Source organism: Amphiprion ocellaris, chromosome 3, assembly GCF_022539595.1.
Source record: "Amphiprion ocellaris isolate individual 3 ecotype Okinawa chromosome 3, ASM2253959v1, whole genome shotgun sequence".
Classification (NCBI taxonomy): Eukaryota; Metazoa; Chordata; class Actinopteri; family Pomacentridae; genus Amphiprion; species Amphiprion ocellaris.
Window position 1 is genome coordinate 9,254,879 of NC_072768.1, and position 26,338 is coordinate 9,281,216.

The 26,338-nt window shown below is 42.1% G+C and overlaps 1 protein-coding gene across 2 annotated transcripts in view; it reads left to right on the forward strand.

The window, feature by feature from the left end:
* grm3 (glutamate receptor, metabotropic 3) overlaps window positions 1-25,492 on the forward strand; it is a 41,063-nt gene extending 15,571 nt beyond the window's left edge. For both annotated transcript variants that reach the window (XM_023291242.3, XM_035957679.2), the window contains 11 exons: window positions 2,176-2,728; window positions 3,980-4,123; window positions 8,053-8,322; window positions 8,785-9,385; window positions 16,003-16,245; window positions 16,350-16,539; window positions 16,881-17,190; window positions 17,302-17,495; window positions 17,726-17,858; window positions 19,350-19,527; window positions 21,816-25,492. In XM_023291242.3, coding sequence (XP_023147010.1) covers window positions 2,417-2,728; window positions 3,980-4,123; window positions 8,053-8,322; window positions 8,785-9,385; window positions 16,003-16,245; window positions 16,350-16,539; window positions 16,881-17,190; window positions 17,302-17,495; window positions 17,726-17,858; window positions 19,350-19,527; window positions 21,816-21,892 — 2,652 coding nt within the window. In that variant the 5' untranslated portion in view covers window positions 2,176-2,416 and the 3' untranslated portion in view covers window positions 21,893-25,492. The remainder of the gene's footprint in view (window positions 1-2,175; window positions 2,729-3,979; window positions 4,124-8,052; window positions 8,323-8,784; window positions 9,386-16,002; window positions 16,246-16,349; window positions 16,540-16,880; window positions 17,191-17,301; window positions 17,496-17,725; window positions 17,859-19,349; window positions 19,528-21,815) is intronic.
* The last annotated feature ends 846 nt before the right edge of the window (window positions 25,493-26,338 follow it).

Below are 26,338 nucleotides of genomic sequence, written 5' to 3' on the forward strand. Positions count from 1 at the left end.
GCAACCTGACCTCCTTATACAGATTTTGAGATTCTCCAGCACTCTACCTGCACCATGCATTTACTCCTTCATAATTACCATGGCCACAAGAATTTTTTTGCTTTTTATTTGTAATTAAACATATTGTTTTGGGGCATTTGCTGACCCACATTAGAGATTGTCTGAACCCCAAATGACACCATTTATCAGCTCTTGAAAATATAAAAGAAGGGCAAGAAGCATCAGATTTTCATCTTTCTGGTGGCTGTTAAGCAAACCGTCTGTGATATGCTGTTCCATCAGAAACCTTAACCAAATCTAAGTATAAAAACATGATATTTCATCAAAAATCACTTTGTTCTACATGTAAATAAAGTATTTGCTCTAACAAGATTCTGTGCTCATTAGCGCAACTGTGACACTATTAACGATTCAGCTGTGACGAAAAATTACATGACAAAAGTTCAGAGGTGTTTTGACTAAATTAGACTGAACTGCAGACTGTCTTTACACAGAGCATTTTTTTCCTAATATTCATGACATCTGTGGGCTCTTGTATGCTGTTTATGTTCATTTCCAGTTATTTAAATTTTTGTAAAATAAATACTCAGTGAAATTCATTTTTTGATTTTTCTTTTTTTATGATTTATAACATTATAGGTTTGGTATGTTGCACTTTTTGAGTTCTCTCTTTTTCTAGCCATGGTTGTACTGTTTCCATAGAAATGCAGGACTTTATACTGCTGTGGCAAAGGAGCCCATAGTTTGTAAACATGTGACAGGATTTTAAAAAAGAAAAAAAAAAAAACATGTGAAACTAGCCAGAGTTCAGAGATTTATAAATAAAATTTAATTCCGGTTTGTAATAAGCTGCTTTTACAAATACAAATTCACACAGCGAGATGAAAGTTGAAATACCTCCAACTCTTTCTGTTGTCTTTTCAAAAACAAACCCTTACTGTGAAAAGGAAAACTAAGCAGAAGTCATACAACAGCATCACATGGCTGGGACATGACATGGTTACACGGTTCTTGGCTTATAATATTGCTCGCTGAGATTGATCACAGTGGTGGCAGAATAAAAACAGCAAGAATTCTTTTTACTACCAATTCTAAATGCAAAGTACAGTGCCCCAATCTAACAATCCAGAAAACATAACACACAGTGTGTGTTAATACCATGGTGCTAACACATTCAAAATACCCTTCCAAGTACACTTCCTTTAGTGATCCTCAATAGAATCTTCTGTTTTCTTTCCTATTAAATTCCCACAGCTCTACTCTCCATTTTGTAATGCATGATTCCTGCTAAAATCATGCATCTTCACCGGTCAAAACTCCCTCCAGAGCTCCAGAAGACATTATATAACTGTCCTTACATCTATACTAGTACTGCCTGTGACAAATAAATTGTAAAATCTATGGAATGCATCTTTAAAATTAGGCTCACAGACCTCATAATTATCATATTTTAGCCTTGCTCTGACAAAATTGGAGGCGGAGGATGTGACTGAACGAAACAGCTTTAATTGAGTCGTAAGCTGTGATAAGTAGCATCAGCTGTTGTTGGCCTCATTGTTGTCAGATAGCTTCTTTCATGCTAAAATGCATTCAGTCCTCACACTGTAATTATGCACGGGAGAGGGGGAGCAATAAATCTGATATTACACACACACACATACATACATACACACACACTTAGGGGTATAAACTCATAGACAAGCGGAGAATTGTTGAAACACAGATCAGATTAGAGAAGCTTTTCTGATCTGTGGCATGAGAAGGCTGGGCTCATGTATCAACCAGCCATCTAAGCTGGCTTATCCTCATACAACCAGGGGCAGACACACACACATAAGCACACACACACACAAAGAAAGAAAGAAAGAAAGTTTACTGGCTGATGTAAGGGAGGAGGGGGGAGGTGAGCGAACAGTGGGGTACAATCTCCAAACAGTTCCATATCCCTTTTAGTCATGGCCTGCCTTTGGCTGTGAAGCAGAAATGACTTTGGGCCCTTGTTAACAGTGTCCCCAAACTCCCCTAAAGGTCTGCTTTGCTGTCTTTATACTTCATAGTAACACTTACACAAGTATTTCATTGTGTAGCTCTGGACAGCTTTGTGATTTGTCCTATAGCGTGTGGATTGACTAAGTTATATCTCCATCCTCTCCTCTCTATCTCCTCTGCATGCAGAACTGATGTCCAGATGGTGTGCCCCTCCATGTGCGGTCCAGTTCAGCTCTCCCTGACCGTTTCATGGGCCACCAACCGACCCAAGCACCCACGGCCGTTGCTTGACTCAGCCCTGCTGCGCTCTGTACACCTCGTTCTTAACCCCTCACCCCTAACCTCAACCCTCAGCCCCTCACTTCCCTCACTCTCTGTCAAGCCTGTCCTCACATTTTGACAATCCTCAGCCTTCCCTGAGCCCAACATGGTGGCCCGCATTCCCGCTTTAGCGTTGGTCATGATGTGTCAAGGCGTCTTGCTCTCAGACCCACCTCAGCCACGCCGAGAGATACGCATCGAGGGCGACCTGGTGCTCGGCGGCCTGTTCCCAGTGCACGAGAAAGGTGCTGGGATGGAGGAGTGTGGCCGTGTGAATGAGGACAGAGGGATCCAGAGGCTGGAGGCCATGCTGTTTGCCATAGACAGAATCAACATGGACAACACTTTACTGCCAGGGGTCTCCCTTGGGGTCCACATCCTTGACACCTGCTCCAGAGATACGTACGCACTGGAGCAGGTGGGTGAGCCTTGTCACTGTAGATGGTATTGGCTATTATTTAAACACAGTTTTCTGTCAAAGGAGTGTTTTTTTCCTATGCAATCCAGTCGAAACTCTCATCACATCATGTTTGTAAGGTGTAAAAACAGTTTGCAATACCTTTCGCTGGTGTACAATGCCTTATATTTTAATAACTAAAAATGGCTTTTACAAACATACATGTCCAAGATTGTTAAGAAAAAAAAATATTATGGGTTATCTGCAAATGCAAGAAACCGTTTCGATACCTAGTTTTGTAAGTTTAAATGTGTTTTACATGTCTGCATGTATATGGCAATTACAAAAATGACCAATTCCTCAAGAAAAGTAATTTAATAAAATAATATCTATGCAAGAGATTTATTTTCTCCAGGACAGTCTTCTATGTTTATGTTGCAGATCATTGAGTTGTATCTGCATGTACCTATGAATGCAGATACAGTACAGTTCAGATAAAGTTTGTCGAATTAGCTATTTGTTCTCTTACACTGTTGGGCAACTTGGACTTTTGCTACATTTTGTATTTAAGAAGCAGCTCGGCTTAGTAAGTTGTGGTGTCAGAAGTAAAAAGTGCAATGTTTCCATTTTAAATTGAGTAAAACTATACGGCCTCATTAAAAGGTAATATTCAGGTGAAGTAAATGTACCTCAAAATTCTATTTCATCCACATCGGGTAGAGGATCTTGCCTCAAATGATAACAGCAAATCCTTGATGGGAAAGCGAGATTGAAGCTATTTTCAATGAGGGAAATGAGCCAGATAAAGGGAGTGGGGGGAAAGCGCAGCATTTTCCCCTCAGGGATTGTTATCTTCAAAAAAATGGTATCTTATTGCTAAGCTATTTAGGGATGATGCATCTAGTGATCTTATACAATGAGCTCTTTGACTGATTGTACAAACCCTGAATTCTTGACATTTGGTTTGCCAATTCATTAGTTATTTGTCCACAGACCAGAAACATGCTATATTCTGCCTTCATCTCAGAGGAGTTAATTTGCAATTTGGACCCTGTACTGAAAGCATTAAGAGCCTCTAGTGTAAAGCAATGGACTTTTGATAGGTCCTTCTAAAAGATAGAAACTTTGCATTAGAAATCTAATCAATTTTATTTGTGTAGCATATTTCTTACAAAGAACATAATTTAACGACTGATTAAGAATTAATAGATATTATATCCAGTATGGTGGACAGCATTTGATTTTAAATATCTATGTGCTTGTGTTGCCCAGGCTCTGGAGTTTGTAAGAGCCTCCCTCACCAAGGTGGACGACACAGAGTTTATCTGTCCAGATGGATCTTACGCTCTGCAGGATGACAGCCCGCTTGCAATCGCAGGAGTCATTGGAGGATCCTTCAGCAGCGTCTCTATACAGGTAACAGAAATATAGCAATATTTATCTGAGCAATATTCATCATTATCATCTACTTTTATCTTGGTGGGAAGGTTCTTTTTTCGTTTTTTACTCATCCTGGCACAAGCTCCAAGACCAACTGTGCAAAAGCTGACTTCCAGTGGCAGATTCCAGTTCCTGTGTTTCCATGTTTATGTGACTACGTTTGTGTGAGTGTGTGTGTGTGTTTCTGTGCATGCATGCGCTTGGTTCTTGGAATCAAGTTCCATTCTCGTGTTCTTGTGTGTTTCCCCGGCTCTTGTAGCTCTTGTCACAGAGCTGGATAATTTGCATAGTTTAGCATAAAACCTCCTTCTCCCTTACTCCTCTGTGACTGCACAAAAGCCTCCTCCTATCAGTCCTTAAATCCCTAATCTCTGCAACTGTCTCTCTGTCTTCTCTTTCTCACCCTCTCTTTTCTCTTATTCTCTCACATTTTATGTATTGCTTCTTTTCTGTCTTTTAAATCTTGTCTCTCTTTCTTCTCATCACTTCCGACTCCTCTCTTTCTTTTTATTCCATTTTTATATGCATTCAGAGGCATCCCTCCCAGCTATTTGGGGAGAGCTCAGTGTACGCTGACCTCAGCCCCCTTCTTCTTCTTCTCCTCCTCCTCCTCCTCCTCCTTCTTCTTCCTGGGGCAGCCATTGTTAACACATCTGCTCTGCCTCTTGTCCTTCATCACACATAATTATCCTTTGTTTTCTTGCAGCTCATTCTTGTTGCCCTTTGTTGCCATTGCTGTTATTTTCACCTGTCTTTTCTGAGGGCAGCGCTGTTTACGAGACCTGAACAGTGCTCTGCTTTTTGATCACTTGCCAGTGAAGCTAATCCAGCTACTCCTTCATGCCTCTCTACTTGGCCAGTCTGTCTGTTGCTTCTAAATGAAGTAATAGGGAATTATTTTATGTTTAACCATGCACAACTAAACTCCAATGCCTTGAAGGCATTTACTTAACAGGCATCATTCCTCCCCTCCACTCATTCATATGTGTATGTGTATCTGCGTGTGTGTGTGTGTGTGTGTGTGTGTGTGTGTGTGTGTGTGTGTGTGTGTGTGTGTGTGTGTGTGTGTGTGTGTGTGTGTGTGTGTGTGTGACTTGCATTCCAAGTAGAAAACACACAGCACCCCTCCACTGCACCATTTTTTTCTTCCTTCTCTTTCATTTCTTTGGCTGTCCGTCGTTCATATTCCTACAGTACATCTTCCTTCCTCGCTCTCACACAGGAAAGGCAGCAGCAGCTTTCGCTAACAGAGTAAACTCTCCGTGTCCCTACAGACAGGCCACTTAGGTAGCTGTGGTCATTGTTCAGTGGCAAGTAATGGAGCAATGCGGTTACATTTTGCAGCGTGACCTTCCGTGACATTTAAGTCAACTGCCATCTTAAAGCCATAAAACCTACCTGGAGAACTATAAGCAGGGATCATCAGTGTGTGTGTGTGGGTGTGTGTGGGTGTGTGTGTGTGTGTGTGTCCATCAGAGCAGGTGTTGGGTGTATGTTTGGACCTGTCCTTGTGCACATCAGTATACGTTTGCGAGTGTGTTTTCTAATCTTCTACATTATTAGTCAAATGAGATTCTGACATGTTGTCAAAACAGCTCATCAACTGAGCTATGAATGAAATATAGAACAGCCCAGAGTGATGCGCTCTAAAAGGATTAAACTGAGGCGAGAACAGAATGGCTGTGTAGTTTGTGTTTATTTGAGTGACTGTGTGTGTGCATGTTTGATTGTGTATGTTTACATGTCTTTGTGAGCGTGAGTACGTCTGGCAATTATACTTCCATTGTTTGTGTGGCATCTGTGACTAAAACTGTAATGAAGAGAACATGACCAAACCCCAATCAACAGTAAAAGAGAATATTATATGGACACCACTAGACCCCAGATGATGTCCATCACTAATGAATGAGTCAGTGTTTTATTCATCTCTGTATCAGTGTGTGTGTGTGTGTGTGTGTGTGTGTGTGTGTGTGTGTGCATGCTCTATCGTGTGTTTCAACATGTGCATGCATATTTGCAGCATTGTATTTTATCTTCAAAAAGCCACATTATGCATGACGCAATTTCTGTTAGCAGCAGCCTTCTAAATATCTCGGCATTTTTCCTTTGATGGAAAAAATACACTTATTAAAGGATCAATCCAGTTATGTTTTGTGGATTTTATTTCCAGGATTTTGTCAAAATGCCAAAGACACTCGTGAACTCTCCACTTTGGACCATGTGGTCAAAAAGGCAACATAATCCTGTAACACAACAACACTAACCCCACCTTTGAATACTGTTGATTGAACAACTCTATTGTAGTTTCCTTTTGCTAGTATTGTCTTTGATAAGTTATTTTTTTCTTTTCAGTGTTGGAAAGCAATCCTGATGTAGACTGTTAGCCAGCATGGATTTTTCACTAAGACACTGGAGTTTGTTTTAATTGAGCTTTGTACTGAAAATGGTCTGTTTTACATGTTTTGAGTTGTCAGTTGATGAAATCCCTTTGTCACATTGGCACATATTGCAGACAAAAGCTCCCTAGGAAGGGAAACACTCTTTTATTTATTTAATTTATTTATTGTTCCGACTTCGTGGCATTGATCAGATATTTTTGTCATCATCCAACAATGTTGCAAGAGCATTTTTTGGACAGCTAAAGGAAATATTTCTGATAAAAATTAATTAGGGTCATAACTTTCAAGCAAACCAAGGGGTGAATACATCCTTTGCAGCAACATTTGGTGTGCAGATACCAGCGAAATAGCAGTCTTAGTCAAATCCATATTTACCACATGTAGAAAGGTTTCTCATCCCACATAATACTTTTTTAAAAAATACTTCACCACGTCTTGAGTGTTCGCCAGTCCTCTCCTCTTTTTGTGAACTTGCACGCCACTTTCAAGTGCCCTCCAAAATTATTATACAGTAATTGACTCTCTAGCTGCCACCTCACCAAACATTTGCACTGTAAACACTACAAGTAGCTGCTTGACTGCATTCAGTCTTGACTTTAATGCAGTTCCACATTACAGCCCAGAATGATGTCATGTGCTTTCACTGCTGTGGAACTGTTATTAGGTTTTTTGCACATAAGTTGCTGAGATTCATTCATTCACTCCACATATCAAGTTGCAGTGCAAACACAAGGTCATCAAAGACTGTGATCCCAATCAGTCAATTCAAAACTGATTCAAGAAAAGATTTAACATGAAATTATAGGAAATATTCTTTTGTCCTGACACTCCTCCATAAGGTTATAGTGTTCAATTTGAAATTAAATATTAGCAAAATATACTATATCAAGTGCCATTTACTTTATGTTGGTGAATTAAGGCAAAAAAAAGAAGAAATGAGTCAATAAATGTAGAACTCAGCAGTGTGGAACTTGTGTCTCCCCCTTCTGGCAATGAGAGTAATTACATGATGTGCGATGGTATATGCCTCACCCGAATCACTTTATTTTTTAAAATCTAATCCTTCCTCTGAGTTTCTTCTTTATCTTGACCAACAAAAACTTTTCTTGGATAGATTTTTTTTATTGTAAGCTTCTGTTTCCACTGCTTCTGTGCACGAACCTCTTCAGCTTTGGCAAACTAGTCATTGTCAGCTGATGTAAAAGGCAACACTTCCAGTGCACCAGAGCATGAATGTCACCACAGACACAAGACATAAAACTCCAGTATACTATGAAATACAGAAATATTTACTTGTTGCTGAAATTCTTTATCAGCATTGTGTGAACTCATTTGGCAAGGTCTTGAAAATCATGAAACTTCATTTATATGTAGAAGAAAAATCACTCACTCCAGCTTTAAGATCCTACGATACTTTTAAAAGTTGTGATAGTTTCATTTCCCAAGACTAACTTTGGAATTACTTCACCTTTATAATATCTGATTTTGCTACATCTCTCCCCTCAGGTTGCCAATCTTCTCAGGCTCTTTCAGATCCCTCAGATAAGCTATGCTTCAACGAGTGCCAAGCTAAGCGATAAGACACGCTACGATTACTTCGCTCGCACCGTGCCCCCCGACTTTTACCAGGCCAAAGCTATGGCAGAGATTCTGCGTTCCTTCAACTGGACATATGTGTCCACCGTGGCATCGGAGGGGGATTACGGTGAAACTGGTATAGAGGCCTTTGAACAAGAGGCCCGCATGAGGAACATCTGTATTGCCACTTCAGAGAAGGTAAGACATGGAATACATTTTTTATGAGTGTATTCTGTATGGATATAAGCAACTCAAAGAAAAACCTAAAAAACAAAACTTTAATCTGGAGTGTCACCCTGATGTATGGCCTGCAGCTGCAACAGTAACAATTAATAAGGCGCTAAATTTGCCACTATATAAAAGTTTGTCTTTATGTCTTATCTTGTATTATGCTCAAATGTGGTTTAATATAACAGTGGTGTTATCAGTTGTGAACCAGAAAATGAAAGCTTATCTCCAGGAGCTCATTCTGAGTACTTTCACAGTCCCATATTTCATCTCATTTGCTGCAGAGATTCATGTTGGTGTGAGACTGTAGGACACAGTTGTTGTTGTTTGTTTTGTTGTTTTTTTTTGCTTATTTCATCCTGTGAACGATGGTAATAAACACTTGAAGATAACACCTTTGTGCATCTATCATTATAATTTCTTTTTGTCCAGGTGGGGCGTTCTAACGCGAAGAAGTCCTATGAAGCTGTGATCCGCCAGCTTCTCCAGAAACCAAATGCCCGTGTTGCCGTCCTGTTCCTTCGTAGTGACGATGCCAGAGAGCTGCTGGCAGCTGCTGCTCGGCTAAACACCTCCTTCATCTGGGTGGCCAGCGACGGCTGGGGTGCACAGGAAAGCATTGTCAAGGGAAATGAGGTCACTGCTGAAGGAGCCATCACACTCGAGCTGGCAGCCAATCCCATTTCAGAATTCAACCGCTACTTTCTCAGTCTGAACCCTGTCAAAAACCATCGTAATCCCTGGTACAAGGAATTCTGGGAGCAGCGGTTCCAGTGCTCCTTGGGGTCAGTAAATGTGGGACTGGGAGAGACACCTCCCCCACCATGTGACAAGGATTTGTCAATGGACAAGAGTTCCTTTGAACCAGAGTCCAAGATCATGTTTGTGGTGAACGCGGTGTATGCCATGGCTCATGCCCTTCATAATATGCAACGGAGCCTCTGCTTCAACACCACCAAGCTGTGTGACAGCATGAAGGCTTTGGACGGGCGCAGACTCTACAGGGATTACATCCTTAATGTCAGTTTCACAGGTAAGAGAGCTGGAGCATGGCGAGGAGAGTGAAGAGTCCTAGATAAGGTGTTCAAGGTGGATGAAGAGTGAAAAGTGAATGTCGGAGAGGGAGTTGGGAAGGAAAGGGGAAAGATAGCGAGAAATAGCCAGGGAATGTGAGCGTAGTGTCTAGTTAACAGTCCTCTAATAAACAACACAGGGGATGTTGTCCTTCTCCTCAGCCAAAGCAGCCAAGCCACAGAACATAAAAAGTACTGAAACAAATCTGCTTAATTGCTACGTATTGTCAGAGCCAGCTTGCCATTGACACCTTTTACCCATGCGTAATTGATACGACACTACAAAGTTGCTTTGAGGAATGAGAGCCACAGTTAATCCGTCAGTCATATTCTTCTCTCTTGCGCTAATGAGATTGTGTGTGTTATAATAGCTCCTATAGCAGGCTGCCTGTCTGTCTGTCTGTCTCTGTAGAGTTGGGAGAGAAGAGACAGAGGATTGGCTTGACTGACAGATGGCGTACAAAGGAAGCGTTATAAATAAACTGCTGTGTCTCAGGGACTGACACAGGTTTAGAGGTGCTTATTCCTCCACCGACCGTGACCAGGAGCAGACATCAAAACAGCCAGACAAACAACACTAACGCGGCAGCTTTGCCATGGGACGTTGGGGAGAGAGAGCAGTAGGGATGGATGGAAGACGAGGAGAATGGCATCACTTATTGAGGGAGGGTGGAAGGAGGCTTACAGATAAGACTGACAGGCAGACTAAACTGAGGAAAGTGAGTTTGGGGTGAGGTAAAAGGGAGTAAGACAGAAAAAGAGATAGGGAGGGAAGGAGGGGAAGAACAAGTGAGCACCGAGGCAATTCCGGAGTGGGACAGCATGCGTCAGCAGAAGGAGAGGATTCTCTTTGAAATTCCCCGTCTTCATTTCTGCTACAAATCAAAGGACTTGGAGCATTTCTGTCTGAGAGGAGGGAGTCAGAAAGAAGGAAAGAGAGAGGAAAGAGTGTGAGTAAGCTAGAGAGGGAGGAAACATTGAAGGCGATTGCAGTCATAGCCTCCACTTGGCATAGATGATACCACTCTGGTATAGGATGCATACAGAGAGGAATGGAATAGATATGCAAATTCACACATAGAAGTTTAAAAAATGTTTTGGAATCAGTCTTGAGAGGAGAGGAGAGGAGGTGTGAATCTCTCTGTGACTTCCCTACGTCTCTATATCTGATCGTCTCTCTCCCTTACACCCCCCTCTACCACTGTCATTCCCTTCTTTTCACCACTGATGTACGTCCACGAGGCGCACGGCTTTATTCTGCAGTCGGGAAGAATAACAGCATATGCAAGGATCTTGAGTTCTTTACAGCTCAGTGTCAGTGACAATGGTGACAGAATGACAAACAGCTGTATTGGTAAAAATGCATTGAGGGAGACTATGTTGATAAGAGCTCAGATGATGTGGATGACAGTACAGTTAGACTGCGCACTGTGGCAGCGATTGTTTTGAGTTGTTGGTTAGCCCTGAGTGACTCACTCTCGCTGCTGTACATATACATCTTTCCATCTACAGTTATGTGAGGAAGAAGCCGAGGTGAGTTGAGGTTGGATTTGGTGTATAAATACTGCAGCATCACCATCCGCAGTGCTCTCAGTCTGAACTGTAGCAGACGGAAAACCAACAGTGTTCAGCGCTCTCTATCTCTCTCCGATTTTCTCCTTCTCCTATTCGCACATGCATGTCCATTGCATCTTCATGCGTCCAAATACGCCAAAGTACTAACCACTGTCTTTAACTTTATATTCACAGCAGAGCACACTGTGTCTTTAACCGTGATGAGGCTTGTTTTGTTGTGTTTTACTGACGGTGTATGTGGTGCACTGAGGCAGTATGTTGTGCGGTTAGGAGGGTGTTTTCATATGCAGCTCTCTTCATCTGGTCTCATCTCGCTAGTTGCTATGGTAATGAAGCCGACACTGTTGCCAATTGTTGAAGTGATCTGGTAGATCATGGGAACTGCTCCACACCAACTAGTAATAGACACAAGGGCATATTTGTGCGTTTTCACGAGGCCTCGCTACATACTTCAAACACAAAACACAGACATGCATACACAAACATGTGCAAAACAGTCAGCTTTTTTTTTCTTTTCTTTTTTTTTTTTTTTTTTTTTTACAAAGCGGCAGCTTGAAATGCTTGTTTTTCTACCGGCATGAAATTGCAGACACCCCCAACCCACACACTTCTCAAAGCCATCATTCAACTCCCACCCATCCACCTCCCCGATCTGCAGCAAACAGATCAGTATATACACACATGCATGCAGTCTTCTGTTCAAATAGTGGTGATAGATGTGATATTCCCCCTTCTCTGCGCTTGTGTGTATTTGTGCGTGTGCGTGTGTGTGTGTATGTGCATGTCTGTGCGTGCGTGTGTGTGTGTGTGTGTGTGTGTGTGTGTGATATGTCTGTGTTAGCAGAGGCGGTGTGCCTTCAGGGCCATATTGAGCAGTAAGCTTACTGCAACGTTTAGATGCTAGAGAACAACCTTCACTCATTCTCTCCCTCGTTTTCTCTTCGCTCTCTTCCTGTGTCTCTCTGTCTCCGTCTCTCTCTCTCTTTCTCCATCTTTCTGTCACTCTCTCCTGCTCTTCAACACTCTATCTTTCTATATCTCTCCTTTCTCACCCAGAAAGTGTCCTACTCTCTCTACATTCAAAAACAGCACATCCCACTCAGACTTCACAAGGTTGCTCTCCTGCCTCCACTGCCTCTCTGTGCCGGTCTGTTCCTCCACTCCTTCACTTTGCTCATCCTTCCATCCACCCTTCACCTATTCTCTATTGATTCCTCCCTCTAAAGGCTTTCCTCCATCCACCTATATCTCTGCTGCCATGACATCAGTTTCTTGCTATTCCCCTTTTGCTATCTCCTCTCTTTTTTCTCACGCATTCTTCTCCCTTGTCACTTACCTCCCTTTTTTTTGCCCTTATCTTGTCTCCCGGCTCATCCTCCATCCCAACACCTTCCGTTTTTTGGCCTGACTTCCTTTTGTCTCCTCTATCTCGCCACCTTTCTTTCAGTCAGGCCTGCGCTGCTACACCTTCCCTCCTATACATTTCTCACCTTTATTTCAGACTTTCTTTTCTCCACCCTATCTGTCGTCTTATTCCCCTGTGGCCTGTTGTTCCATGGCCCATCCATGGCAGTACCTCCATCCCCTGGGACCGAATCTATAGGGAGAACAAATAAAGCTAATGTGATCTGTCTGTGTGCATTTGTGACATTTGGAAGCCTCCCTGCATATATATTTATACTGAGGGATGTGCGCTTGTGTGTGTTCACATCCTCGCACAAGGAAAAGATTCCCCTTCTTTACTCCGCTCTCTCCACTTTTAGATTACTTATTCCTACTTATTCCTCCCAAGCCCCTTTTTGCCTCCTCTCCCTCTCCTTGCCTTTAATACCCACAATCCCCCTTGGGCTTCGCTTTAGCCCGACATGGCCGAGAACATAATTAATTTCTCAGCTTCTGAATGAAAAGCCTGTTTTCACCATGCTTCTAATTAAGCTAGAATAATAAGGTGTTTCTCAAGTTAGTGGGAATGCTAAAGTCTTTCAAAAATTCTGGAATCTGGTTTCAGTTGCCTTATAAATGCACTTTGTCTCTGCTAATTTCATTTATTGTTATTGTATGTGCCATTTGTTTCATATTTGGTAGCCAAGACCAGATGTTCATTAATCTTTTAAGATAAACAGGACTCTAATGACAGCTGATCTGCACAAACAGCACACTGTTTCACTGAGTTTAAAGGTATTGGTCTAGAGTTTGCTTTAGCTTGTCAGACACGGTACTACAACTACATGATTTCAGAAGTCATGGTTCACATTTGGATGCTGACGACACCTCACAGGTGTGGAAAGTCACTCAGAGCTGTGGTGCTGAGGGCAGTCCCTGCTGTGGGTCTCAGCTGGACTGAGCTGAGCGAGTGGGAAGTATTGTATGGATGAGGTGACACAGAATCTTTTATCAGCGCTTGTTTTAGGTTTTCGGAAAGTGTTAAGACACCGCAGGAAAGCCGACAAGCTTCTGGTAGGAAGCAGTCACCACGTTCAATTCTTCAAATGATTGAATCGCTTCAGTTCACGGTTCGTTGCGGTTACATCATACAGAAACATGTTGTCGAGAGGTATACCTGAGGGAGAGAATTCCTTCTAGTCACTCACTTGAGAGTCACATGTTTTTTAGCCTCTAGCTGCATGATGGCAATGTCAGTCCACCAGTTTGATCCAGGCTGAAATAATTCAACAACTATGGGATGAATTGGCATGGAATTTGACAAAGACATTCACATTCCCCTGAGGATGAACCTAAATGTGTTAGCAGTGTTTTAAGTGTTGTCTTATATTATTCAGTGCTATAGGTGCAAATACTAGGATGTTAATAGATAAACTAAGATGTTGGTGTTCCTGCTATTGTACTTGTTACACATGAGTACTTCGGAATTGTTATTGCGAGTGTTTTAGCATGCCAATGTTAGCCTCAAAACAGGAATCCTTGGCCACTGGAGCTCACTATATTTTTAAATTTAGCCTAGGATAGCAATGAGGAGAGAGAATGCCGTCCATCAGTCAAGGACCGGGGCTGACTGTCTCCGCTCTCTGCAGTCAGAGGAATCTTGGTGGCCTTCGCCAGCGCTAACTTGCACCCTCATACGCTTTCTTGATAAGCCATTCTGTCACGTCAGCAAGGTCACTGATGCTGGCCATAGGGAGGAATAACCAGCCCTCTGAGTCGACTGCTCGCGATTGTGATCTGTTAAAGTGAAGTCAAGGGCAGAACAGCATCCTCAAATGGGTCTGTAGGCCAATACCGTTATCTCTTTAGTCTGTAGCTATTACACATAATTACCACATACAGCTAATTAGGCTTCAGCACACATCTAAGGTCCTAATAAGGTGCAGTTATGATAATTAGCTAGTGGCGAAGTGTTTCTGCAAATGTGCACGGGTGTCTAAAAGGAGGAGGAGGAGGGCCAGGCATGCATTATTGCTCAGTGTTATTAGCTGACTTTATTATCTGGCAACTTGCAGTATAATGGATTCATATCTCTTCTTCGTCTCCAGATATTATCAGCACCTTCTTATTGAAATCATTTTCATTTAGCTGTCACCGAAACATTTAGCCCCAAAATCCAAAGCAGACTTGACACTTGGAATTTCCTGTGACAAAGGGAGAGAGGAGGAAGATAGAGGGTTGTGCTGTCTCTGTGATTTATGGATTTCATAAACCCTAACCCCCTCTGCTGCCATCTGACACGCCATTCTTCTCTGAACACACAGGGCTTTCACAACAATAGCACAGCTTTAGCCGCTGACAGTGTTTTGCACGCGCGCACATACACACATTCATGCACACACGCAACTAACAGCGGGGTCAGAGCTTTGGTTCTGTCAGCACAGCCTCCCACAGCGCTCAGAGCAATACCTTAGCCATCACACTGTAAAGCAAAACCTAATGGAGCCTCCACTTGTGTGCACATCATCACACACAGACACACACATACACACTCCTCAGCCCAACAGCTTATTTGCAATCTGTATTCTGATTCATTCTACTGATCCCAGAGCTGTATGTATGGAGAATGAATTTGGGCTCCGATTTCTTTCAGTTACCCAAAGACACAGAGATATGAAAAAGGCAGCACAGTATCATCAATGCTGCTGCGCACTGAGGACCGAGAGCCTTGTTACACATTGAAGAGTGATGCTCTATAAACCCGGCACACGCTGCACTATCCCTAGTCACATCATCATTTGACAGGCAGCAGCATATAACATACCACCCTATGTGTCAGCAACACAGAGTTGATTGCTCTGCTGTAAGGACTGAAGTGCCACTGTAGGAGTGACATACACTTTGTCTGTGTCAAAACGACCAAGTGTCAGCACTGTCAGGTCCAACGCTGCCTGCAACACATCAGAAAGTTACTTCTCGTTTCCAGTCCACAGACCTTTTCTCCTTTTTTTTTTTAATGGTTTCAGCATCCTGCCAATTTTACAGTCTCTTCTGTTCCCACATCCTCAGGGTAGATGGTAATCCTTTCATAACATGTATACAAACCAATTTGGCAGGTTCAAGCAGTGTACCTCCCTCACAGAAGAAACCCAGAGGCTAATTCTATCAGTGTGTGGGTAGCTATAGCATTGCCCAGGGATTCAGTTCTCTGCCTTCATGGCTATATGACTTTATGGGCAGTTTGTTAATGATGCATTCAGTAATAAACTTTATCAGACCAGATTTTAGACCAGCAGTCGTGTCCCTGTTTGACTTTAGGGAAGGATGGGAGGCCAGTGACGCACACATCACTAAGCATACCTGGCATTTATAGCCTCTTAGCAAATAGTTTTGTAACTGGCTGGTCTTCAGTAATGAAAATGCTATTGTTATGCCCTTCACTGTCTGTTCTGGACTCCTAAGGCTTAGCTGACCATTGTTTATTGTCTCTGCTGCTTTTAAAAAGCATCAATGAGACATCAGTGGGATGATTGTTCCTGATTGTTTAGCTTTGATCTCCTTTCTCACTGCCTTTTTCACTTTTTTGTCCCTCTCTTTGTCTCCTCTCACCCCCCTCCAGCGCCTTTCTCTCCTCCTGGCAGCGAGACAGTAGTGAAGTTTGATTCCCAGGGGGACGGCATGGGCCGATACAACATCTTCAGCTACCAGCGCTCTGGTGATCGTTATGTTTACGTGCCAGTGGGCGAATGGGCAGAGAGCCTGAGTCTGAGCAGCGATCTGATTCGTTGGCCCAGAGAAGTGGTGCCCACCTCACAGTGCAGCGACCCCTGTGAACGCAACGAGATGAAGAAAATGCAGGCAGGTAGGAGAGTGAATTTCAACAATTTTCTTTTTCTGTCACAGAGACATACCGAGCAGCAGTGTCTCCTGAAAAATCTCAAACTGCCACATATTCCTATTTCCCAGGTGAGTACTGCTGCTGGATCTGCACAGCCTGTGAGCCTCATGAATACCTGGCTGATGAGTTCACCTGCTCGCCCTGCGCTCCTGGCCAGTGGCCCACTGATGACCTGACCTCCTGCTATGACCTTCCTGAGGACTATATTATGTGGGAAGATGCCTGGGCCATTGGTCCAATTACCATTGCCTGTGTAGGGTGAGTGAAAAAGGATTTCTGAAATCAAGGATCTGTTGTTTGAAAAATTACTTCGAAAAGCAAGTGGTAAATCTGCCATTATTAAATTCCATGTGCGAAAAAAGAAAAGCTGGCAGATATAAATAACAATTATGAAATTGGCAGCTCTTAGTGTCTGGTCAACTGAGACTTGATATTAGACAATTTACAGCTCTGTTATTCTGACTGCTTGGACCACTTTATGTTTCCATACCTAGGAAGATGATGGCACTATTTAGTTTTTGACTTGTGAAACAGAATATGAACAGTGACTTCATGACATTGACTGTCTTCTGGCTGCACGACTTCTTCCCCATCCCCAGGTTCATGTGCACCGGCCTGGTGTTTTGGGTGTTTATCAGACACAACAACACACCGCTGGTGAAAGCATCAGGCAGAGAGCTGTGTTACATCCTCCTCTCGGGAGTCTTCATGTCCTACGCCATGACTTTCCTCTTTTTGGCCAAACCCTCTCCTGCCATCTGTGCCCTGCGGCGCCTCGGCCTGGGCACATCATTTGCTGTCTGCTACTCCGCCCTCCTCACCAAAACCAACAGAATCGCCAGGATTTTCAATGGCGTGAAAGACGGAGCGGGTGCAGTAAGGCCACGCTTCATTAGTCCATCCTCTCAGGTGAGTGACTGCAACATCACGTCCATCCATCTGCATCAGCCAGATGGATGGATGGACAGACAAGCAGTGGATCTTGATGACCTCACCTTCCTCTCCTCCCTTCTTTTCCAGGTTTTCATCTGTCTGAGCCTGATCTCCGTCCAGTTAGTGATGGTGTCAGTGTGGCTGTTGCTGGAGGTTCCCGGGACGCGGCGCTTCACGTTACCAGAGCGACGGCAGACTGTCATCCTCAAGTGTAACGTACGCGACTCCAGCATGCTGCTGTCGCTGGGATATGATGTGCTCCTGGTCATCCTGTGTACTGTGTAAGTGTGTCATAGCTGGTTTGATTGGCACTGCAATTACGTAAAAGGCACCGTCACACATGTTTTATGTTTTCCATCGTGTCCACTCCAAATGACGAAGTGCTGGGCTCTTAGAAAAATTACAAATCAGGTCTTATTTCAGTTTTATAAGGTTTGTTTTCAGTAGAGTAGGAGTTGGCACTTTTCCAGATGATGTCTGACTAATCGGAAATATGATTCCCTTCTTCTAGGTATGCCTTCAAGACCAGGAAGTGCCCTGAGAACTTCAATGAGGCCAAGTTTATCGGATTCACCATGTACACCACCTGTATAATTTGGCTGGCCTTTCTTCCCATCTTCTACGTTACATCTAGTGACTACAGGGTACCTTCTTTCACATACACACATGCACAAGTTTTTTAGTAGGACATTGCATTGATGTCCAAGCAACTGATGTAATCCTAAGCTTAAAGGAAAAGTCTGATATTTTGAGATATTCTCTTTCTAACAGCAATAGATGAGAAGACGCTGATATGCTAAATATGACTAGACACTAGTAGTTGGCAAATTTAGCCTCGTGTAAAGACTGGAAACTGGGCAAAACATATTTCCTGGCTCTGTCCACAGCTTACTCATTCATACATTGTGGGATTTAGTTGAATTAATCCAAAAAACAATGTGTAAAAGGGAATTTTTTTAGGCTTGGATGTGCATAGTTCCTAAACTGTCCACTTTCCTTAACAAAAAAGCAAAGATTTACCTTTCAGAAATCGTTTTTTGTCCCCTCGACATGACTAATAAAGATGCACAGGTAGCAAAACAGCAGCAGCACAGGTGTAGTGGCAACTTAAACAATTTCTAATCCTGTTGGCAAATGTCCCAGCTCTGCAGTCCTCGGGTGACAAACAGACAGGCTCCGTCAAACTGCTGACACATGTCCAGATTTAACAGCGAAGGGGAGTGAGTGTTCACCTGAGCCATACAAATCTCAAGCACACACACAAACACACCTCAAGCACACACTTCCACAAACACACAGAGTATCAAAGGGCGCAAGGGAGGAGTGCTGATGCCAGAGCTGCTCATTTGATCCCCATAAAAAACATCTCACCTTCTCTGCTCTCTCTCTCTATTGCTCTCTATCTCTCTCTGGAAATAAGCATTTTTTTTGGCTTTGTAATCTGACTTTAAGATTAGTCAGGTACAAGCACAACATCACTAACATGCATACTCACCCACTCACATAAGTACATACATACACAGAGGAGATGTTGAAGGGTTGATTACTAATGTGCTCAACTGTGCTGCTATTATTCAGCCATCTCTGCACAGTGATTATGGAAGCCTGAAAGGAACATATACCATGCAAATCTGCAGACCAGCTATTAAGAGAGAAAAGATTATTCTTAGCATTGATTTCATACAATAAATCGCATAGAATGAAGTTAAAGCTCCCAGGGAGAGACTTCAAAGTCTTGCTGCTGTGGTCTCTGTTGATTAAGTCTTTTTATTGATCGATTCTGTAATTGTTATCCTCTGGACTGTTACAAGGCAACAGAGTCTGCCAACAGAGTTGCACAACAAGAGTTGCACTCTCGCTTTACAGACATCATTGGCTCTGTGTTCACATAGAGATCAGTTAGCGTCTTCAGCAGTGTTTTCATGTCTGTATTTATCTACTGCTTATCAGCTTGACTGTAATCTATCATTTTATTTAAAGCTCTGAGCATTAAGCATTCAAGACGCTTTTGCCTTTGGAAAATGTTCATTATTACAGATTATTATGATCAAATTAGCACTTACCATCATCTAAATTAGCACAAGATTTATCAAAGTCCGGCTTCTAATTACTGCCTTCTCATTTCTCCTCTGCAGGTTCAGACCACTACCATGTGCATCTCAGTCAGCCTGAGTGGCTTCGTGGTCCTCGGCTGTATGTTCGCTCCCAAGGTCCATATCATCATGTTCCAGCCCCAGAAGAATGTGACCAGCCACAGGCTTAATCTCAATCGCTTCAGTGTCAGTGGGGCTGCAACCACATACGCATCTCATGGTAGGCTACATGCAGTTATCTTTTGCTTTGCATCTTGCATAGACTGCGTTCAATATCCAGCACAACAGTGCTGTATTTTCCAATATTCCTCTGAAAGTGTCACCTTTAATGCATGATTGATAACTTTATTCTTAAACTTTAAAGAGTGCCATCTCACTGACAGAACTGCATAGTTGACGAGTGTAGAGCAAGCATGGATGCAATTTTTAACAAAGCAAGTGTTTCTAAATGATTTGTAAATAGGCAGTAAGGTTCTGTTTATTACCATCTGATTTGTTGCCATTTACAAACCCTGGGTCGATTTTTTACGTTAACAGAGCTTAATGGTTGGTTAAACTGCATTAGTATCACATCTTCCTCTCAAATTTACAGGCACACTATAAATTACAAAGCTACTTAGGCTCTTTATGATTGTTCTAATGTTGCATTGAATTTACATCTTGTTTGTAAGAGATGGTTAGTGTCTATTTCTTATTTACATTAATGGTTCCCCAGTGTTCTAAAATGGTGCTCTATTTAAAATTTCAATTGCGCTTCCCTCGTTTCCTTACCAACGTCACCCTGTATCAGCTGCTCGGACTCAAATATCAATGTAGGCTTTGCAATTTCTTTCTTACCGTGACCACTTTAATCTCACAACCACATCTTGATGATGTCTTAAAGACATTTGCATAATTTATGTGACATTCTTCATTACTTCTTCCAATAAGGAAAAGGATTTTTCTAGACGTTCTATTACAGTTGTGCAAAAGTTTGGACAACTAGGGGCAAATTGTTTTTTGAAGCAAGTTTTAGATTCATGAACTCAAAAAACAGCAAACATTTAAACAGTAATATGGCCAAGTCTGGACTTCTTAGCTACTCTTTGGAAGATATCACAGCTTGCAATGCTGTTTGTGTCCAACTAAGAGTCCTTCTGTTCTTGATTTAGGACCATTTACCAATTCTTCTTTGCAAAGCACTTCAAGTTCTAAGATGTTTTGGGTTGTCTTGCATCTCCCTACAGATTTAGTGTGATGTGTTTCCATAAGTAGTTATGGTCGATTTCAAAGTTTGTTTTGGATCATTGTATTGTTTTAGAAGTCGGGCTCTTTTCTCTTTTAGTTTCTCGGCTGACTGCAGGATGTTTGCATTCAGAATTTTCAGAAATTTAGTGAAATCCATTATTCCGTCTCTCTGGAACGTATTGCCTGTGTCACTGACTCCCACACAACCCTAAAGCAGAGTATTTCCACTCCCACACCTAGCAATTGGCAAAGTGTTCTTTTCATCAAATGCTGCTCCTCTTTTTCACAAACTTACAAACTGTTGATTGTGGCTGAAGAGCTGAATTTTAACTTAATCAGTTCAAAGGACTTCTGACTCACTTGCTGCTGTGCAAACCTCAGATAATCAAAGATTATTTTGTGATGATATTGCAAGTAAGGTTGCACCAATGAAACAGTGCAGAGCCACTCTGGTATCAGTTAAACCTTCCTGCAGGTCCTTTGCAGTGATATGGGGGATTTTCTTTTCCTTTCTGCCAAGCAGATGTACAGCTTTGTCCGAAAAGTTTTAGTCTCTCAGATGTTGTCTTGATTTCCAGAGTTGCTATCGACTGCCAATTTTTAATGACATTTTGGACAGTGGAAATTGCAAGCAGAAGCATTTTTATATCTATTATAGTATTCCCCTACCTCATAGACACCAATTAGCTTTATTGTCAGATACTCATATAGTTGCTTAGAGCAGGCAATAGCCGTAGAGTGTTTTCACAAAGTTTGATGAGTCAGAGAATTTACCAGCTCTGGAACTGCCATCAGCTGATAATTCCTAATGTCAGTCCCAATAAGTCATTTAAGGTTTAATAAGTTAATGAAGTTCTGAGACTTTACAAATAGGAAGGTTTTTGCACATGACAAAATAACTGTTTTGATTTTACATTTTTTCATTACTTAAAAAAACCCTAAATGTAACAAATTAAAAACATTAATTTGAATGTCTGTTTGTTGTAGAGGTCAGACTAATTGAAATACTGATATTAGTATATTCACCTATTTTGATATGATTATTTGATGTTTTTGGCAAAGCGATTTCAGGTTGAGGTTTGGTTTAAATTCTGAAATTTGGCAAAGATATTGTTGCTTCATATTGCATCTTTTTCTTGGTTAGGCATCAGAAATTATTAACTCTAGAAGGGTTTTATGAACATTCACACGCAAAAATCTCATATTTAAGAATGCCAGATTTCTGTCTTCCTATGTAATTTCCATCTTATTTCAACCTTCTTGTTCCATGTCTTTTCGTAGCTTCTGTCAGCGCCCACTACGTCCCGACTGTGTGCAACGGCAGAGAAATTGTCGACTCCACCACTTCCTCTCTGTGACCACATCCAGTCCACTCTCTAAATCAGCCCCTGCGACTGTTAGCCAATTGATGAACATTATCCCCGTCGACTTATCCTTTCCCCGCCTCATACGCACACTGTACAAACTCACACACGTTAACATTACCAAACGATATGTACACACACACACACACACACACACACACACACACACACACACACACACACACACACACACACACACACACACACACACAAACAAACACCTTCCTTGTGGACTAGAACTGTATCGTTTCACAAATGTAGAAATTGTGTAACTATAATTAAATTATTTTCTAGGGATGTATATACATGGAATCGACATTGTTGTATGTAGAGAAACAAAAGAACAAAAAAAGTTTTTAGGAGGAATTTTTGGAGCCTTTGTTTTTGATAGCTTTGTTATGATGCTGTGTAAATAGACATGCGCTTAATCATGGTAGGAGGGGCTGTGTCCCTTAGTCCTGATGCACATTTGTGGCTCTGCTTGCCTCACCTGCAATATCCCACAGACTTTTTATTCTCATGCTTTTTTGTAGGTCTCATTGTAATAACCGATTATGTATGCATTTCTATTGTGTATCTGTACATTTGTATATTATACTACTGATGGTTCAAACAGCACAATGTTGACAGTCTTGTAACCCCAGAATGAATGTGGACAAAAGCATAAACTGGACAGGCTAGAACAGCTGGAATGGACATGTACAAAAAACAACAACAACAAAAGAAAATCCATCAACACCCATTGACAATTTTCAGTTTGAGAATTAAACTACTCACATCATGACAGATGTGTTTTACATCCTAGATCTGTATAAGAACCTATTGTGGCTGTTTTTGCAGGAAAAGATGTTTTGCCTTTGATACAAATGTTCATTTTTTTCTATTTCTAATCATGAAATCCCTTTATCTAAATGGCCATAGTTCCACACGTGTTCACCAAAGCAACAGTGTTTCACTCCCACTCTTATGCTGCTGCTTCTTTGAAGGATTGCTGTAATGGATTGCTAATAATAACTAATAGCAGGGCTGAAAAAATAAAGTGCAACAAATGCATTTCTTTTGCCTCGAAACTGTGGATGCAAACGGTGCTGCTGCGGTTCTGTCAACAAAAACAAATCAGTGTCTCACCCAGGAATTATGAACTTTAAGTAACCACATGACTCAAACACTAATGGAGGAAAATAGTCTGCTTTGCTGAACACGTGTTGGATTTTTCCAACTACAGGGGAGTGGTAGCTTATGTTTTTGTGCCCCATAGATACAGTATGTGGTGATGTTTTGAATATGGCTATGTGCCTTAATGTATGTTTGATAGAGCTCCAGGTAGAGGTTGTAAGAGATCAGTTTTGCGTTACCAGCTGCAAATCCTTGTTTGGTAAATGTAAAAGTGGACTCAGTATAGAGTACATGCTTCAGGGCAACACTATGCCAGTTAGTTTTATTCCCTACCAAGCCTTCTACCATTGATTGTTTACCTGATGTATTGGAACAGTGACTCTGCAGCATCCCTAGGTTAAAATGACTTTCTCTACCGCCCTTCTTTCTCCAGTCTGTTATTAAAAAGGTGAAATGGATATTTCTGATATACACCCATCAAACTCATTTTACTTTTTACAGCTTAGCAGCTCCAATAAAAGAAGGGAAGGGAAGAGAAGCTCATATACCATTAAGATGAAGTCACTGACTCGCTGACTTATTGAAGTGTGCAGTTTACATGTCTGTGTTAAATGTGTTGACGTTGAGAGGCACAGTGGAGCAGCTGGCTTTGGCAGTCCCAGAGAGGCTCACGAGAGGAAGCAGAGCACACAATGTCAGCTGCTGGCAGATCCCAGCTAACAACAGAATGTTAGAGCAGAACTCATATGCATAACATAAATAAAATTTATAAAAACATCAATACACATCAAACTCTCCGTTTGTGGCAGAAAATATTGCAGACTCTGCTGGATGACAATAATGAGGGGGTGGAATAAATGATGAAAAAAAACATGAAAAAAGCTGTTCTAAGAATATTTAAATAGCCTAATTAGCGGACTAATTTAGCATTTTTCATTTTAAAAAGAAGACATGCAATAATTTATTGCATTTAGGATGTTAGTAATTTTTTAATAAACTGATCTTCAATGTTTACGTATAATATGCTGTCTAAAATAAAGTGTGACTGTTACATTTGATGTTTTCAGCAAAAGATGTGATCAGAATCACTTACTTGCTTCCCCAGACGAGCATTTTAATTCTATTTTCTCCGTGTTAAAATTCAGTAGATACGGACAGATCTGTTGAACATTCATCCCTTGACTGGTCTACACCTTTGCACAGCCACTCTCCAACAGCACCCTGTGATTATCACACTGAATGATGGATTGAAAGAATTTCAGTGGATGCGCCAAGATGAGCCGACCTACATTGGGGCGTGTGTGTTAGGTGCAGAGAGCAGCAGGAGTGAGCGATGTGGCAGAGCAGAGGGAAGCTGCTGCTGGATTATGTAAAGCACTCCCACAGCCCAGAAGTCACAGCGCTGCTATGGAAGCTCAAAGCATCTCAGAGATTCACTGTCTTTGTTAGAAGAAGGCTTAGCCATTCACTCAGTGGTCCTGCTCCCACAAGATACACCCTGCATGGCAGGTTGCTATGGACAACCACCACCACATCCGCTGCTGGAATGTCTATTTGTCTGCATGAAGAGAAGGGTGGGAGGAGGGGTGAGGAGTGGCCGAGAGAAGAGGAATAGAAAGAGGAAAAAACGGATAGCTGGTCTTGATTCAAATTGGCAGTGACTGATGAGATTCGGCTCTGCAAGGCCCCTGTACTCTAGTCCTGGCTTTTAATGGCCACACAAATAGAGCACTTAACCCTGATTCTCCTCTCATTTAGTCTGGGGACTAGACTCGAACAAGAGTCCCATACTCTTCCTCTGACCCTCTCTCTCACAACCCGTCTCACCCCTTCGACCTTTCCCTCACCAGCTTTGTCCACCTCAGCTCTACTCCAATGTGTGAAACTTGCAACGGCCGGTCTCAGCCAAGACCACCTAAGCCAGACCGACAGAGTGGAAGCCCACACTTGAACTGAGGCACTTAGATCCGGGTGCCCAGTGCAGCACATGCCATCTAGGCGGCCTTGAGGAGGTTGGAACAGGGATAAGGGGATGTCAGATAAAGGATTTGGAGACTGTGTGGGAAAATGAAATTGGAGTTTAGATGTGAAGAAAATGCGTCACTTTAAAAACGCATCACCTTTTCTGAGTTATGAGCCTACGTATCCGGTAACTCTCACTGGAAGCTTCCTTAATTGGCTTTATTCTTGGTTATCCTTTTCAAACTGCCATCCACTATACAGACATTGCTCCTCTATTCAGCCTCTGCCAACTGCCATGTGCTCTCCAAAGGTCTCTGTGCTATAGCCCCCGCTATACAACAGAATGTGTCCTTGGCCTCTCGGCTTTGAAACAACACAAGATCTCTGCAGGCGAAATGAACCCGAGGTCAAGCTGAACTCTGGAACTGGCCTATCACAAAGCAATAGTTCCATGTTTAATGATATGTGCAATAAAGAGGCTGTGATGACATCATAATAAATAACAACAAGCAAAGAGATGGTCTCGTCTGCTCATCTTTCCGTCTGGTCTGATCACAGAAAGTAGCTCAGCGGGTCTGTGTGTGTATTAATTGCTGCGAAAATGTTCAGCTCAGTTGTAGACGGATTTGTCTCGTCAGCAACGTTAACAGCCCCTCACCACCATTTCCACACACACGGGCTCTATTCATAGTGTGTGCTGGCAAATGCTGAAAGATGGCTCTAACACTTTGCCTCATCTGTTCTCTAAGTGATGGCACTCCAATTAAACCATCTACTGGAGTGCTCCCTGCTTTAGGACAATACACTCCAGTGTAAAGGCTCAGTGTCTTGAACTGAGAAAGACTGAAAGCCAAAATTAATAAAATCCAAACAATGAGAAAGACAGCAAAAAAAGGTCTAGACAGATTGAAATGCAGAAGCAAAGAAAGAAAAAAAGAAATACTAAAACTCTCAAGGGTCAGAGTAATTTTTTTTTTCTAAAAAGTAAGAAACATGTCGGATTGTTTGATGATTATATTAGACTTTTCTTGTAGCCTTGCAATTATCCCCCTCTGGTGGTTATCTCTGATCATTGCTCTAATAACTGCAATGTATTTTGAGCTACAAGCAGGAGTTTAACACATATGCATGGTTAATAGACTAGTTGTAGATTTGCTTTCAGACCTAAGCATTGGTCATTTGTGATTGTAAACCCTGCAGATATCTAACAGAACATTTAATTGAGCAAAGTGAGAAGTTGCCTCTCAGTTATTTGCTGCCCTCTGCAGGACAATTCAATGAAAGCCAGTAAGGCCCTGAGGAATGTGAGGCCTTCGAGCAGGGATGGGCAATTAATTTTCATATGGGGCCACGTGAGAAACT